This window comes from Cyprinus carpio, chromosome A1 (genome assembly GCF_018340385.1).
Source record: "Cyprinus carpio isolate SPL01 chromosome A1, ASM1834038v1, whole genome shotgun sequence".
Taxonomy (NCBI): Eukaryota; Metazoa; Chordata; class Actinopteri; order Cypriniformes; family Cyprinidae; genus Cyprinus; species Cyprinus carpio.
The window spans coordinates 23744837-23761897 of record NC_056572.1 but is presented as its reverse complement, the minus strand read 5'-3'; the positions used below and the strand labels follow the sequence as shown (position 1 = coordinate 23761897).

The following is a 17061-nucleotide window of genomic DNA, read 5'->3' as shown; positions in this document are numbered from 1 at the left end:
ACTTGTATTGTCCTATCCTATTCAAATCGAATGGCAAAAGGTAGAGAGATATTATTCAGGAGAATGAGGGGTGTTGTTTTAATGCTCAAATATAGGTGGTAACAGTGTCATGCTAATTCATGCTGATGTCCTCGTTTAGTCAACCATCACAGTAACGTCTAAAATATGTACTTTTGTACAAAGATATCAGATGTTTGTGTAATTTTAGTAATATTTCCAAAGTTTGTAAAAATACACATTTTTTTCATATTAAACATTACTTTTCGTTAAACACTATCCAACTACAGCCCTTGTTCTAACCTAAACATTTCAGATCCAGTTGTCCATCCCCCTTGGCCTATCAGTTGTCTGAACAGAACAGCTGAGTGTTTTCCACAATGAATCTTTAAAGCCACACATTGCATGGAACTGGCTTGAACTGCCCACACTAAAATTTCAGATTTGTCTAAACAGCTAAACAAAGGGCATATATTTTTATTTATTTATTTTTATTACATGTACTGTATGTGTGCGTTCTACGATATTAACACAGGCACAAATTCGTAGCATTTACTTACAAACTGGTGAGAATAGCAAAAACAGCAGCTAAAAATAATACCTATAGGCAATGCTGTTTATTGTGCTATAATAATGATTCAACATTGTTAATATATTTAGAATTAGAAGAAAATTATTGTTTGTTTTATAAGTTTTAAGTATGTTTTCGTGAACTATGCAATGCATTATTTTTCATTATACTGTTTTAATACTTTCTAATAATTAATGGTATTCAACAACAAACACAACAAAAACGCCCTTTCCCTCACAAGAGGTCAAAGTATCACGTGATCACGTATGTTTAGGAGCGCAACAATAACGTCACCAAATGTGTAGGGCAGGGCAACAATATTGGCACACACGTATAAAAAAAAATGTTATACCATATACGATGTATTCTTGGTTGAAAATGGAGTTACGTAAAAATATATATTTTTATTTAAGCAGTAAATAACATTAAGAACACTTAAGTAAAGCTATACACTAAGAAATGAGAAACGAAACCACGTTACTTTTAAGTACAGAAGAAGGCATTAAAAAGTGTGTATAAAGTAATTGGGGGGAAAAGCAATGAAATGGTTTTAACAACACTGATGTGTGAACTGCAAGACCTCCAGCCTCGAGACCCAAGGGTGGCGTCTTCAAACTCGCGTCAACGGCCAGCTTTTGTCCGAATGGCGCGCCATCGTTCACTCCACTTAAAACTTCAAAACAAAACCTGAATGCGATTTTGCATGAAAATCATCCCTCAAACACTTTCTCTCTGCGTGTGCAACGTGTTCATATTTGCTACATAAAGTCCTTTCAAAATGAGAATAAAACTGAGGCGCGTTTTCCTAATTCAAAGACTTACCGCTCATTATTTTAAATCCCCAGTTTAACCAATAGATGAGGAGATCAGCGGTGTCGTCATTTGGATCTCATTTTCTGGAGGAAACTTGACTGCGGTCACCGACAGCCAATAGAAATTCAATACCGCGCCTAGAACGTTGCCGATTCAAATTTGAACTTACCCCACCCAATCAGACGCGAGTTCTGAGGGTGGAGTCTATGGGCATTTAATCAAGTTTGTGCGCCCTGCAGCACAGCGAGAAAACAGTTTAGCAGAAGACTACGTCCGTTTTGTCGAACAGTTGAGGCTGATTATAGGTAAGCGTGTCTTTATTTCTCCGGTAGATTTTTGTTGTTGTTTAAATGGAGCTTTTATCGCGCATGTCTAAAAAAGACGATGATATATGGTAGTGTTTTTTTTTTTTTTGTGTACGAATTAAGTATTTTATATTAAACATAAAACTTAACTCTTGCAGTTCAAATTAAGTAAAGTGCTGTTTATGAAAAATGATGCTTGCGCCTTGGTTGTAGCTCTGTTGGTTTTGTGAACGCGTAGAGTTGCAAGGATTTTGCCAGCTTAGTGATCTTGTGAAGTTAAGAGCGTAAGCAGCCATGACTGGCCGGGAGTGTGAGCTCGAAATGGAGCCCGAAGCAGCTAAAAGTCCTCCGAAGTAGTATGCCTCGCTAATGTGGTGGGTTTATTTGCTTTTTAACGCGTAGAACCTGAAACCATTAGCTTTCGACAGACATTCAAGCGCATATTTCCTGCAGTTTAGGCGGGAAAACAAAATGGAGGGACGCTTATTGTTCTAGTTGAGTGATCTGGTGGAAACGAAGCAGGAACTTGATCGGATTAAACCTGCGTTCAGTGAGCGAACACATTTCTCCGTTGCTTTAACCGCGTACAAAGCAATACTCTGACAGGGTTTTTACTGAAAATGCATGCTGCAGCTTTGAGTCTTTTTCTAACAAGTTTTTAAAATCACTTTTAGCGTATCACAGCCATGGGTAAGGATCCTAACAAGCCCAGGGGAAAGACGTCCTCTTACGCGTATTTTGTGCAAACCTGCCGAGAGGAACATAAGAAGAAAAACCCAGGGACTTCAGTGAACTTCTCAGAGTTCTCCAAAAAGTGCTCCGAAAGATGGAAGGTGAGTTGAACAGCAGGGCTGCAGTGTTTTTCCGGGGGGTGGTGGTTGTTATTGTTGTTAAGGAGGGGGAGGGGGTGGGGCAGAATTACACGATGCATCTGTTACTCAAGGGACTGAGGCGAATGTAGGGCGGGAGGATTAAGCGCCACACGCTGCGCCTGGCAGAACCTAATCACAGTCTCATGTGTTTCAGACCATGTCCTCAAAGGAGAAGGGCAAGTTTGAGGAAATGGCAAAAACCGACAAGGTCCGCTATGACCGGGAGATGAAAAACTACGTGCCTCCTAAAGGTGCAAAGGGAGGGAAAAAGAAGAAGGATCCAAATGCTCCTAAGAGACCACCGTGAGTAGCGCACAAGTAGACCCATGAGATTTCTGCAGTTTTGACTTGGGTAACTTTTTTTTTCTCTACCATCAGATCTGCTTTCTTCGTCTTCTGCTCTGACCATCGCCCAAAAGTGAAGAGCGAAAACCCTGGCATCTCTATTGGTGATATTGCAAAGAAGCTTGGGGAGATGTGGTCCAAGCTTTCTCCAAAGGAAAAGGCTCCATATGAGCAGAAGGCCATGAAGCTCAAGGAGAAGTATGAAAAGGTAAAGCGTGGCCCAATTTTAGGTACTTCCAATAACAATTTGCTGTTTTGCACTCATTAACACACACTTTCCAACCCAGGATGTTGCTGCATATCGTGCCAAAGGAGGAAAAGCAGATGGTGGCAAGAAGGGTGGACCTGGCCGGCCAGCAGGAAAGAAGGCAGAAGCTGATGATGATGAGGATGACGACGATGAGGACGAGGATGATGTAGAAGAGGACGACGATGAGGATGATGATGATGATGATGATTAAACTTTCAGGAAAACTTGAGCTGAGTTGTTTGCAAAACAATGTGAATGCGTTTTTTAGCATTTTTTTTTTTTCCTCCCAATACATGTACAGAGATGTGTATAATTGAATACATATTGAGGTCATGTGCTGTTTTGTAAATGTAACAGCTTTTTTAAAGCACTGCTTTTTGTCTTGATAGCTGTGGTTGCTTAGGTTTCCCAGTTTGATATTATTTCTGCTGCCATTTTAAGACATAAGGAACAATTTGTGTAGTGTTTTGTTTTTTAAAATGAGCTTTAAAGATGTGTAGACTTTTTTTTTTTTTTTTTTAATTAAATTTTGTACATTATGACCAATTCCCCTTTTCACTGTGTGCAATTGTGACTTATTAAAGAATTTTGCAGAATTTCAGCTAGTGCTGATTGAGTAACTGAGATTATTGTAATATTAACTATTAGTGGGCTAGGAAAACTATGGAACTTAGTTTAAAATAACCTTTTAGTTTACGTTGTTCTGCTTTAGCAGTATTATATCTCTTAAAGCAGTTCCGCATCCACTAGTTTTACAAGCAGGTATTTTTAAATTAAGAGCTTTGTGCTTGTAATACACTGAACTATTTTTCCAGTTAGGCTTAGTTTCTTGTGGTGGGGTGTAACCGTCATCTGAAACTTGTTTATTTTTGGATTTTTCTTTTTCATTTGGATGACTCAAAAGGAAATACTGATCTTTCCGGTGGATGACTACATCTGAAAAATAAGTGGCATAAATGCACATGCAACCTCATCTGTAACCAGAGTTGTGCTTAAGTACATGCATGATTTATGTTCGGGCTGAGATGTCTTTTAGCTTGGTCATGTGATAAGTGGTCCTATATATAGGTTGGGTATATTGTTCTATGCAGTCACAATAAGATGTACTGTATATCATATGACATCTGCTCACCTGTATCCAAAAGACTGCTGCACAGCTGATCCTTTTCTTCCACAAGCTTTGAACAACCTAACCAGCACTTGTCTTGTAATTCTTCAAAAGCATTGGGATCATTTCTGCTTTAGTAGGCACAAGAATAGTCCAAAATGGCATGATATTTTTTTCATCAATAAATGGAGGTGGTTCTTTATTTAAGGAACAAAATGTTGACCAACTAATTATGAACTGTTTGGCTTAACATTTTAGCTTCGCAACTTTTGAATACGATTTAGAACAACTCTAATCAAGAAACAACAGCGTGGCTTCTGCATTAAATGTATTTAAAATTACCTACTTTTCATGGTTCAGTATTACATTAGATAATATTTTATCTAACATAATTTTGCTACAGAAAGGTGATTTATTCCTCAAAAGAAAAAAAGATAGGATACTGAAGCATAACCTATTTGTGGAAAGTTCTAACTTAATCCTCACAATCATCTAAATAGTTGAACAATCATTTAACCTGCTAAAAACAGCACTTTAATACAAGACTGGTAAAAATGTTCCATTTATTTTCTTGAGAAAACAGCCATTATAAGTTAGATATTTACACCTTCATTGGGAAACCCACCATATCTCAAAATGTTAATTTAGAAATAATCATATTTACATTGTACAAAACAAACAAAAATTTACACATTGCAACCATTCTTGCCCTTGAAACATAAATTTGCTCCACTTGCTCGAGATTATTTTTGGCCATGAATAGTATTATGATCAATCGTTGATTTTCAGATACAAGTAAACATATTTCCCCAACCAATCAAACATTTATGCAGTAGACAAAAATAAATTTATATTTTCTTCATTGTTGACCCTATGTCCCCATTTCCCTTTTCTCTCCACTACCATTCTTTATCCATAGTATGTGGCAAAAAATGTGCCATTGTGCCAAAGACGAAAATAGTTCAAGTGGCAGGTTGTCATCTCAAACATAATGGAGGTCCAGTGTTAAGAAATATATGCAACCCAGTATTTTATAATAAAACAGCAACAAAAGTGGAATTTATCTGAGCACACATTGTGCACATTCAGTGAAAATCATTCTGTTAGGTAGATCCCTCCGATCCACAGATTCCAAAGAAAAACCCATGAGATGGACATTGGGGATGAACCGATGTAAACATAGTCTTCCATGGAGAAAAAAAAAAAAAGTTTATGATTGTTTATGAGTTATTTGAGTGATGACTAAAACTTAATTAGTCCCATGTATACTGGTAAAACCTGTTGCTGTAGTCAAGTGTCTTTCTTTAAAGCACATTTGAGCATGGCTCTCAAACTGCCACAATGTTGTTCATCTCCCACTTCTGTGAGCTCTTACTGTTGTCACAGTCAGCTATATAAACTTTGTGCAACACATCAGAGCGATCCAAGCATTTCCCTGTAGGTATATGTGTGAATCGATGTAGATCCTATGAGAAATCAGAAGCATTGGAAAAGTTCACTGAAGAATCGATATAGCAATGCACAGAGTAAAGTTTGCCAACAGTTTACAATAAAGTTCTTAAATTAGGCATCATAAACTAACAAAAAACTATATTTACAGTATTTATTACTAATACTGTATTATGTTTACATTTATAGACTATTGTTCATTGTTATTTAATGTTAGTTAACAATCTGATAACTAAAGGATATTATGTTTTTACATTTTACTATTGTCCAAAGATTTTTTTTTTTAAACAAATTAATACTTTTTCATTAAAGGTAACTTTATGTAGATTTTTTTGGTTAAAGGTAAGACTATGTAACTTTTTTTTTTTTTTTTTTTTTTTTTTTTTTTAGTACAGAATTTATGTAATGAGCAAGTAAATCATGATTCCATCTTCCATACCATGTTTCTGTCTTATCCTGAATTACTACACTACGGAATGCCTAAAATATAATATTAGGACAACTTTAGACCTGTCAGGATGACAACGGCTGCAGAGTAGCCCAGTACCTGCATCACTTGTCATAACCATAAACAGAGTGAACATGTTCTTCAATGAGACGCATGCAGTTTTGTTTATTATGAACCACTAAAAGTTACACTTTTTTTTTTAGGACTCACTAATCAAAAATTCATTACAGTAAAGACTTTTACTTTGTTACCAAAAAAAAAAATATATATATTTTCAAATAAATCCTGTTCTTTTGAAACTTCTATTCACCAAAATAAAAAATAAAAAATTACAATATCAAGGTTTTCAGAAAAATATGAAGTAGCACAACTGTTTTCAATGTTGATAATAATAAGTCATGTTTCCTGAGCAACAAATAAGTATATTAGAATGATTTCTGAATGATCATGTTGCACTGAAGACTAGAGCAATGGTTGCTGAAAACTCTGCTTTGCCATCACAGGAATAAATTGCAATTTTAAATATATTCAAAAATAAAATTTCAATTTATAATAATATTTCACAATATTGCTGTTTTTACTGTATTTCTCATCAAATAAATATAGCCTTGGAGAGCATAAGAGACTCCTTTCAAAAACCTATAAAATCTTGGACACTAAACTCCTGAACTATGTTTTTACTGATATATATATATATATATATATATATATATATATATATATATATATATATATATATATATATATATATATATATATATATATATATTCCAAGTATATTAACTTGGAATTTTACCGACAATAATACATTTTTAACCATCATTAACCATTACTAGCTATTGCATAACCTAGTGTTAGACTACTGAAACTTATTTTAAAGTGTCACCTTTGCTGTAAAAATGTAAGTTTTATTGATTAGGCACCTTTGCCAAAAGAGGCTCGATACCTCCTGTGACATACCTTAAAGTATCTCCACTCTGTGTGCTCGTTTAAGTTGCAGTGTGTTATGATGACAGCAGATCCGTCTTCTCCCTTTGTCAGGCACTGGTCGTACTGCATGAGCTGGTTTGCTTCATTAATTCTAAAGAGCTGGAAAAAGGCATAAGAGAAAAAAAAACACTATAAGAACTGTAAAAAGCAAAGTACTGCTGCTAAATCATTTTCCTTTACCTGATTCCCACCCATTCTATGACAAGGCCCAATTTCCACATTGCCTCCATTGGTGTGGCCCATGCTGTCAATGCAGTAGCTGGTCTCATACCCTCGAATCTATTGAAAGAAAATGACTGAATGATGACAAATGCCAGTATCTTTAAACCAGTTTCTTTCTATTGATTATATATGCACCTCTCCCCATTCCACATTCTTTGGAGGCAGTGGGTAATAAACAGGGATGTCATAAGCGATCTCTTCCATGAACCACTTGAAGCTCTTGCAGCGATGTTCCTCTCTGAACTTTTTCAAGGTGCTGATGTCTCCGTAGGCCAGCGTCAGTGTCTCAGGCCGACTGGCGTAGAAATAGTCTTTATACTCATCCCACCACACCTCCACCACCCGCACATAGTTCTACACGCAGCCAAAAAGGAGAGTGAAGGTTACAGACTGGATTTAAAGTGTGAAGTATAACTGTGTCCCAGCTTTTTTTCAGATTCATAAAATTGTGATTATAGAAAAAAAGAGGTGAACTGACCTTAAGTGTGGGGGATGAGCCTACATGAGCAGGAGGCGGGTTTCCCTGCCAGCCCTGCAGACGGTAGATGTGCCCCACCCGTGAACATGGCACGAACAGAAGCTGCCCACCACACTGCCATATCTACATGGGACATACACACATGGCAGGGATTCAGAAAGTGTTCACGCACAAATAAACTGCCGAATTTGGATAAATATGTTGCTCTGTCTGTGCAATTACTATAGAAATATTGCCCTGAAGACTTTTATTTTGTAATCATTTTTTTTATTTCGGTTTTAACGCCACATCAGCAACAACGGCTATAATCATGGCAACATTAACCCTTTATTTTGTGATAAAGACTGTCTGACTGTATATAACTTAAATCAATGTATCGGCATGAATTGTTGTAATGAGTAAAAATTGTTTTATTATCCTACTAGAGACAGCTGGTAAGACTGAACACATGCAGAGCTATGTAAGAAAAATGTTGAGCAGTCAAGTGTTGCCCTGGACAAAGATCATTATAACCATACAAACACAGAATTACCTTGTATGCAAACATGGTGAAAGAAAAAAAAATCTAGTACAATTTTCAGCTGAGAGACCACAACCAATTTGAAGTAAAGTAAAAACCATTTTAAAGTAAAAGTACCTTGTAGGAGATCTCAAAGTTTTCTCCTCCCCAGATCTGAAGGCCTGGATCATAGAGGCCCAGCTCGAAGAAGAACTCTCTCTCTATTGCAAAGAGTCCTCCAGCCATCGCAGGAGACCTGACACACATATTTTCCTGTCAGGAATGTTTCCACCCACACAGTACAGTATTTTACAACATTAAGCGACAGGCTTTGTTTAGACTGGCAGTAAAAATCTGAAATGCATTTAGTTTCTTTTGGTCTGGAAAACATTTTTTACAAGCTTTACAAATTTTTGCTAATATGTCTCAGCCTAAATGTTCATAACGGATTTGCTGTTTTTTTTTGTCACAGGTAACTTGAGTTTGAACAGTGTCTAAAAATACATATTAAAATCAAATTTTTGTGGGAAAAATCAGATTTTTCCTGCAGTATGAACAAAGCCAAAAAGAGACACCAAAACAAGTAGTAAAATGCTTTCACACCTAAAAACAAAACAACAACAACAAAAAAAAACATTTAAATAAAAATGCCCATGTTTTGTCTCAGTGCCTTCTGCAAAATTCCGGTGTTTCTTTTCTACTTGCTTGTAGCAACAAACAGCTTTTGAAAATTGTATTGCAGGGAAGTACAGAAAGCACCATATCATAACATTTTAAAGAAATCTGAGTAAAAATTCAAGCAGCATACACACTTTCTCCTGTTTGGTGACTAGGCACATGCGCACTGGGGTAAACTTATGCCAAGTCACTACCACAGGAAAGATAAGCTCGTAGCCAAGACAGAATGGAGACTGCATGCAAAGAGAAGCAGATACAAGGTCTATTAGTCCTTAGTTTGTAGTTCTAGTATTTGAGCGACTCAACCAGACCAGCCATAGTGGAGTCATAATATATGAAGTATTTTGTTAAAATCACTTCATTATTTTATGACCACTTCAAAGCAGTTACTATACAGCTTAAGCAATTTGCGGGAAGTATTTAATAAGCATTGTTAAAGCCAAACTGTTAAAGAAGTAGAATGAAGCAGACCACCACCTGTATTTATAAGTGAGAGACAAGCTCTCCACTTATGTGTGTTGTGGTCAGCCCTAATCAGCTCAGGATTGCGGCTCTAAATTACCGATAGGGCTCAGTTCTAGTTAGTCTCTTCTGCTTCTCCTTGCTAGTAAGAGGCACTCGTTTCCAAAGCATGCTCCAGTCCCATGCTCCTCTGGCAAAGCCATCCTCGTCGCCACCACCCTGGGGCTCGATGATGAAAGTGTTGCCGTTTATAGAGTCTATGAGAGGCACTGTGCACACCGTTCTGAACATGGCCACAGAGAATGGAGGAGAGGCAAGGGGGAGGTCCATGCAAGCAAACATGGACATACACACACACACAAATACAAGGGGATGGGGGAGACAAAACAAGAGAGAGACAGAATGGTTTTAATGATCATGCTTATTGGAGGGTGGAAGTTTACCGATAAGGCTCTGTTTTATGCTTTCTCTTAGCCTTCTCCCTGCTGCTGAGAGGGACCCTTTTCCACAGGAGGCTCCAGTCCCAGGCGCCTCGCGCCAGACCGTCCTCATCCCCACCCTGCTGTGGCTCTATGGTATAATCATTGCCGTCTATGTAATCTACCAACGGTACTGTGCAGACCGTTCTGCAACATTAACACAATATACATTTAGGTTAAGATTTAAAAAGAAAATAAAAAATACCTGGGAATTACATCAGAAAGAAAATTTTAAAAATTAAATGATATTCTATATGAATATTTTACTTGTCCTTGAACTTGTCCTGAAAAATGTGCTCCAATCAACATGCAGAAACATAAAACAATTATTTCATAGAGGAGACCCCTGCAGACACTCTTAAAAGTATCAATAATTGATACGAATAATTGGACCTTTTTATGACAATAAAAGAGTTCAGATTGTATGTAATGCTGTGTGGTGCAACTCCACAAAAATAATATTTATCAATTCATGATATTTATATAATTGTTTTTTTTTTTTATGTGTACACTTACCTGTATTCAAGGTGCAAGGAAAATATTGCAATTTATTTTAAGGTTATACCACATGACCTTTTTAGAGTTATCAAGTCATTGTATGCAATTTTTCATAAATATGAAATCAACATGAATAGAAAAGAACACTTCTATAGCCCAGCATTTGCATTTTGAACTTAGTCTCTTTCAGCGGGCACAAAATCATCCTAGAGCATAAATCATACCGGTCTTTTGAAATGGGGGCCACCAGCGGGGCGTACCAGTTCACCCCAACTTCACAATGAGCATCCAGGTAGATCAGCACCTGAGGACAAAACCACAGTGTGACAAACAAATCACATTTATGTAGACCCATTAAACATTATGCTGATTATGGGGCCCAAACCTGTCCCAGAGTGGCTTTACGGGCTCCTATGCTCCTGGCCTGGATGAGACCCTCTCTCTTTTCATTGCGGAACAGTTTGACCAACCCATTCCACTGTTTTATGTAGTCCTCCAGCCTCTCTTTAAGATGATCTAACGACACAAAACATACAAACAATCACTTCTTTTATACATAAAATGTACCTCATGAGCACCCTGGCAATATGGCATGAGCGATATAACGTGTCGAGGCAAAATTTCCTGCTTTCTGAGTGCACATCTTAATTATAGCTTGCTACTCAGTTGTAAAAGAAAGTTATTGGCATATTGCTCACACCTACATCATTACTATAGCAACCAGCATAGATATACCTTACATTCATTATACCAGAGCAAGTGGATCCAATCTGACCACTTGCAAAAAACTGCAGACACTCAGCCCTAAAGATTGCATTTGAAAAACAAATCGAAAATGTGTGCGGCCTGAACAAAGTTTTACTGGCCTTTATTACTAAATGCACAAAACATTCTGAGCCTATACGCCCTTTATTGATTCTTATCGGCCAAGTCGCAGCACTGCATTCATTCAAAGCTCCCCTGTGAGCGATCTCTTAAAGAGTAATGATCTCCATTCACTAACAGTCTGCTTGCCCCATATTAATGAACAAGCACTCAGCATTAGTCTTCAGGCAGACCGCCTACAGGTTGTGGCAACGATACGTCTCTTTCACTTAGGAGAACAGAATAGACTCTCTAGAGAGGGGTTATCAAAACTAAAACCATGCTTCACTTTCTTAAACCTGAAAAACCAGTAACTGCTGAAAGACAGTGACAATCCAAAACAGCCAGAACATGTAAATCAGTATTTAGAGAACTGACGACCATCAAAAAGCCACATAAAAATGCTGTATTCATATTTTGGGGAATGAGCTCAAATAGGAACAGACATTAAGCTTTTCTAGTTATTTTGTAGTTTCTCTACATTAAAATGATGAGCTAACTGCGTAATATAAATCAGTGATATTGATATTAAAGTCAGCATCAAATGTTTTATTTTATTTTATTGTGATTAATTCATCTGTGCATAAGTTTCCTTAAATTTTTTTAACCCTAAAATTCTTAATAAAAAAAAATTCAAAATCCAATCCTCCAGTGAAACAACAGACTTCTCTATGGTGACGTATGCCTGAATTTTGTTTGCTTAAACCCCACCCCTTTCTCATAATCGACCCCAAGCTTGTATTCAGCAGATTTGCCTCCATCCAAACAACTAGTTCCTGCCCTACATTTTTTCTATAATCCGCTTTACTCTGATGTACATCTCTACTTATATTTCACAACTTTAATTCACTGAGAATCAGCATCAGAAATGGGCATAAGATTATTTAATTCACTTTGTATTTTACAGATGAATTCACAATAAATACAATAAAATTAGAAAACTCTCTACAGCAAAGTGTATAACTAAGAAGAAAACAGTTATGAACACTTCACTTAAATGAACTGGTAAACTGTTTTAAATCATTTCTTTGAAATTACCCAATGGACAAGATAACCAATTTACTTTGATTCAGACTTCCTAATAGTTTTTGATAAGGAGGACAGGAAAGTGTGTTTGATTATTGCTTCTGTTTACTCGTCTGTTGCAACACAATAAAATGTGCAAGGGACTTAAAAAACAGCAACACTACTTCCAGTTATTGAAATATCTATACTGATTTGAAAGCAGCTGAGTTACTCTCACACTGCAGAACAATGTTAATTTTAGTTTATTTAGCTTCTCCCCGACACATTTTTTTTTTTTTTTGCACAAAATAATGCCAGTACCTGTGCTGAATTTTAAAAATGCCAAGCACAGAGTACACACATGTGCTATTTAGAATATTTAATGAAGAAATGAAAATAAATGTTCACACAACCTTTGTTACTGAAGTCATCAATCATGACGATCTCAGCCAGGTATTTCCTCGGGGTTCTTTTGATGACACTGTGCACAGTCCTCATGAGTGTGGACCAGCCCTCATTATGGAAGACAATGACCACACTGGAGGTGAGGAGGTTTTCATCATAGTGCCAGTATTTACACCTACAGACAAATATACATAGTTATAAAGCACACTATTCTGTAAGAGCAAATGCACACACTGTATAGCATGCATTAGTGGTAGATTCTTACACACATGCATCCACCTCCATCCTGTGGAAGCAATTTGTGAGACAGGAAACAGCAACTTTGCACACTGTTTCCTCTAAATAAGGGGAGAGCAATGCCCAGTCACACTTCCTCATTCTCTACTGAAGCTCGAAGTTAAACTTTCTTCATCCAGTTTCATTCACTTTCAGTAGATTAGAGACAGTAGTGTGTGGAAAACAGCGGTTTAAAGTACAGTATGAATTGCACAAACTCAAACTCAGTTCATATAATAGAAATACAGAGGTAGTTGGAAAAACAATACAATAACAGGCCTACTTGAGCTATGAAATTGAAGAATAAGCATAAAAAAAAACATAACAATGAAAACCATTTTGGCTTAGTTTGTAGGCTCCAGGTGGGTTATTTGCACGAGGGTTTAATCTATGTACAAATTCTTACATGGTGCAAACAACAGTGTTAAAGTAAAAGCTTAAGCAGCTTAGAAAATACAAAATGTATGCATGAGGATACTCTTGACGCCTAAAGTAAATAGGACATAGACCTGCCGAAGCATGTGATATAAGCTAGATTAAACTCATTAGTCTATATGTTGTAACAAACACAACATTTCAATGGCAGTTTAGCATCTTTTAGCATCAGAGTTAAGTCTCATGTAACACAAGTCATAAGGCCTAACTTGTCTTACATGGCACAGTAAAGCCACTCAACTGGAAGAGCAACTCACGCCCATGATGTTCAGTCTCAATGGAGATCGGGGTGTGCTGCACTACTCATAAACAAGCTGTCACCATCTTAGTGCTAATGCTAACTGTTCTTTGAAACTACAGCGACGGATGCTATTTACTTACATGTTTTAGCTAAATTTAGCATAGAATGCTCAGTGGTGATGTCAATTTGTAGGCCACATAGAGGGCTAATTCAACATGTGTTCACAAGAGAATTTCTATTGGGTTACTTGAATACCAGTTTTTGATTTGTGTGTAAAATATGGTCTTGAAGAAATTACTTGAAGAGACTTTCATGTTTTGTTGTAGAATATAAATTTCACATATTTCAAATGTGAGTTTTAATAACTTAAGTTGCTAAGAAGTTACTATAAGAAGAACTACAAATGTTGTCAGAATCACCCACATCCTTGAGGTGGTTTAAGTCTTCATTTAGCAAGCTGGCTTTGAAATTTAAAACAAAGGTTAGAATTAGGGTCTCTTAGGTAATGTTAACCACTGACCTTATTTTCCTCAAAGCAAAAAGCAAATCCCAAATTGACGTCCATTCACAGGTAGCAGTGTATTTTGACTTTTTTTTATATGCTAGAATATGTTATATATGAGATTGATTATTTGGAGGGCTCTAAATGCATGAAATAAATGGATGAATATTTTTCCTTATTTGTTTCCTTTCATGTCGCAGTGAGTGATGTCATTTTCACAAGGGCCGAAGTGATTGCTTCTTAAAACCCCGGATGCCCCAACAAACATATCAGATTAAAAATGACAAAATGATTCACTGTTAAAATGTTTCAGCTTGTTTGTCTTATGAGGAAGGCATGATTAAATTATAAACTGAAGCAAAACCTCACTTCAGACAAAACACTGACATCTTCAGACAAAAGTTGGTATCACTGTGTACACTCACCAACAATTCAGTATCTCAAAAGGAAATTCACTCAACACAAATACCAGAACGTAATCATGTTATGGTCTAAATCTGCATAAATGAGTCTGAGAAAGGTAAATACATTAAACCAAAGAGAATTCTGTTGTGCTCTTAAAGGTCACACACCTGATCAGTTTGAAAGGGTCATTAACCAATGATGACAATGGCACCAAAGTTCCCAGTAACATTTAGTGCAAATACTGCTGTTGAACAACATGTTACTAGCAACTCCACAGTCATTACTTCAATCCCCAGGGAAGAGACGTACTAATAAAGTGCATACCTTGAATTAGTATGTGTGTATGTATGTATGTATTTTGACAAAAGCATTTTAAAAAATTTATATAGATTAAAGAAAGTATGCTGGTCAAGTTCATTGTCATCATTTACACAGCCTCATGTCATTCCAAACCTGCATGGTTGTGTAACTCTGGTTTAACACTGACTTCCACTGTACAATGAAATGCATTTCTCAAAAAATTCTCAAATTTTTTTTTTCAGGTGAACTATCCCTTTAAAACCAACCTTTCAGACTCTCTGCAAAAGAAACGACACTGACTACAGCACCATAAAACTGCGGTAATGATTAAACTGCTGATGGTAAAAATGCTGTATGTTGTTTTAACTATCAACTCAACGTATAACAAGTGTGAGGTGCGACTGCGACCATTTTATAATAATGCCGGAAGAGAAATCCTCTTAAGCAACAAGTTTGTGTGCAAACTGGACGACCTACTACAGGGGTCAAACATTTACATTTACATTTATGCATTTAGCAGACACTTTTATCCAAAGTTACTTACAGTGCATTCAGGCTAACATTTTTTACCTAACATGTGTTCCCTGGGAATCGAACCCACAACCCTTTGCGCTGCTAACGCAATGCTCTACTACTGAGCCACAGGAACACATGAAGCTAGACCTGTTGTTAAAGTGCCCCATTATGCCATTTCCAATATTGCCTTTCATGCAGTGTGTAATGTAGCTGTTTGTGAATGTAAAAGATGTGCAAAGTTGTAAAGCTGAAAGTGCACGATAAATAAAGTTATTGGCTCCCAAAATAAAGAATCGACTCTGTACAGCCTAAACGAGCCGTTAGTAATTCGAACCCCACTTCCGTGATGGCTACATGTCATGGGGTAACACATTTGCATAATGCGCACCTACGTTCTACATTGGCCGGCCGCGAAGAACTTGACCCCGCCCTCAAACACGTAATTCTACTGACGACTGCTTCTCTAATCTCTCGGAGTTCAACCCGGGATTCACAAAAAGCTTGCTGTTGAAAGATGGATCAGTATTTATTTGGACCAGCTGCGCCACTGAATCACAACCCGCAAGTATGATAAATAATAGATGTTTCGTGTTTATGTTTTCTATACAGCGTTCAAAATACAGAACTATTGAAATAGGTGTATCGTTTCCGACACTGCTATACGCTGTAGATCAATCACAACAGACTAGGCCATCTGACTAATCAAAGAAGAGCAGGCTCATGGAAAGAGAGACTGAATCTTTGAACTGCTTCGAACGAATCTTTAAGAATTGCTGGAAAATGAGGTGATATTAAATGCATATTTTGAGAAAATGAAAGCATTTTTTGACCTTGAATGCATGTAATCCTATTGTAGGACAATACCTCTCCAACAATATTAGGAACTCCCAAAACAATATTAGGAACCGTTAAAATGGCATAATGGGGCACTTTAAAGCCTCAGGCCACTTCTGAAGCTGTATGAATTCATAAAGCAGTCTCAGGCAGATAATCCAGTTTTCCAGCTTGAGGAGAGTTAAAGAGAGAGACTGCAACTTATCATTCAGCTGTGACATGGCCAAACCACGTTTTGGTGGCTGAATTTTTGGCATAATGCAGATCCTACTTAATGTCTGGAACATCAGTAATAGAGTACAGCACATTACCTTTTTAGTACTAACTGTCCTCTGAGTGAAAAGGGTATAAGATACATCCCTTAATGTACTGCAAAACAGTGCACTTTTTCTATTTTTCTTCCAATTCCCATGGTGTTACATCACAAAAATCATGATATTATGATGGTACCATGAGCATAATAAATGGGTATTTTTTGTTAGTGTGAACTGAAAAAAGTAGGAATGACGTGGCTGAAAAAGGAGGCAACTCGTCATCTATTATGCCACTGAAATAGCTTGTTTGATAAGGTGTGTCCTTATCGTTTTCATCTTTCTGGGTGTGATCACAAAAATAACTTGGAAAAACCAACATGTCAAACCTGACTGTCTATAGTGTGCATCTATAGTGGCCTGAGCATCTATAAAAACATAAGTAAATAGTAAAAACTATAGTCAAACACATGCTGAAACAAGAGAGAATCATTCGGTTAATATCTCATGAGGCAAAATGCCTTTAAAAACTATGCAAAAAATGTCCAAAAACCCTAACTTAC

General features: G+C 36.9%; 2 protein-coding genes across 4 annotated transcripts in view; one reads left to right on the top strand and one right to left on the bottom strand.

The window, feature by feature from the left end:
- Positions 1–1539: 1539 nt before the first annotated feature.
- LOC109101980 (high mobility group protein B2-like) lies at positions 1540–3749 on the top strand. Its single transcript, XM_042758370.1, has 5 exons — positions 1540–1686; positions 2361–2519; positions 2713–2861; positions 2937–3111; positions 3191–3749. The coding sequence occupies exons 2-5, from the start codon at positions 2373–2375 to the stop codon at positions 3362–3364; spliced, it is 645 nt and encodes a 214-aa protein (XP_042614304.1). The 5' UTR covers positions 1540–1686; positions 2361–2372; the 3' UTR covers positions 3365–3749.
- A 1058-nt stretch (positions 3750–4807) lies between these two features.
- LOC109096107 (N-acetylgalactosaminyltransferase 7-like) overlaps positions 4808–17061 on the bottom strand; it is a 14021-nt gene continuing 1767 nt past the window's right edge. Inside the window, exons 3-12 of one of the 3 annotated variants that reach the window (XM_042758338.1) lie at positions 12747–12913; positions 10850–10980; positions 10689–10768; positions 9931–10113; positions 8486–8603; positions 7849–7971; positions 7506–7724; positions 7329–7427; positions 7119–7247; positions 4808–5727 (exon numbers count right to left, since the gene is read on the bottom strand). In XM_042758338.1, coding sequence (XP_042614272.1) covers positions 5590–5727; positions 7119–7247; positions 7329–7427; positions 7506–7724; positions 7849–7971; positions 8486–8603; positions 9931–10113; positions 10689–10768; positions 10850–10980; positions 12747–12913 — 1387 coding nt within the window. In that variant the 3' untranslated portion in view covers positions 4808–5589. Of the gene's footprint in view, positions 5728–7118; positions 7248–7328; positions 7428–7505; positions 7725–7848; positions 7972–8485; positions 8604–9587; positions 9771–9930; positions 10114–10688; positions 10769–10849; positions 10981–12746; positions 12914–17061 lie in introns of all 3 variants that reach the window. The other 2 variants (XM_042758348.1, XM_042758357.1) reach the window with 2 other exon arrangements.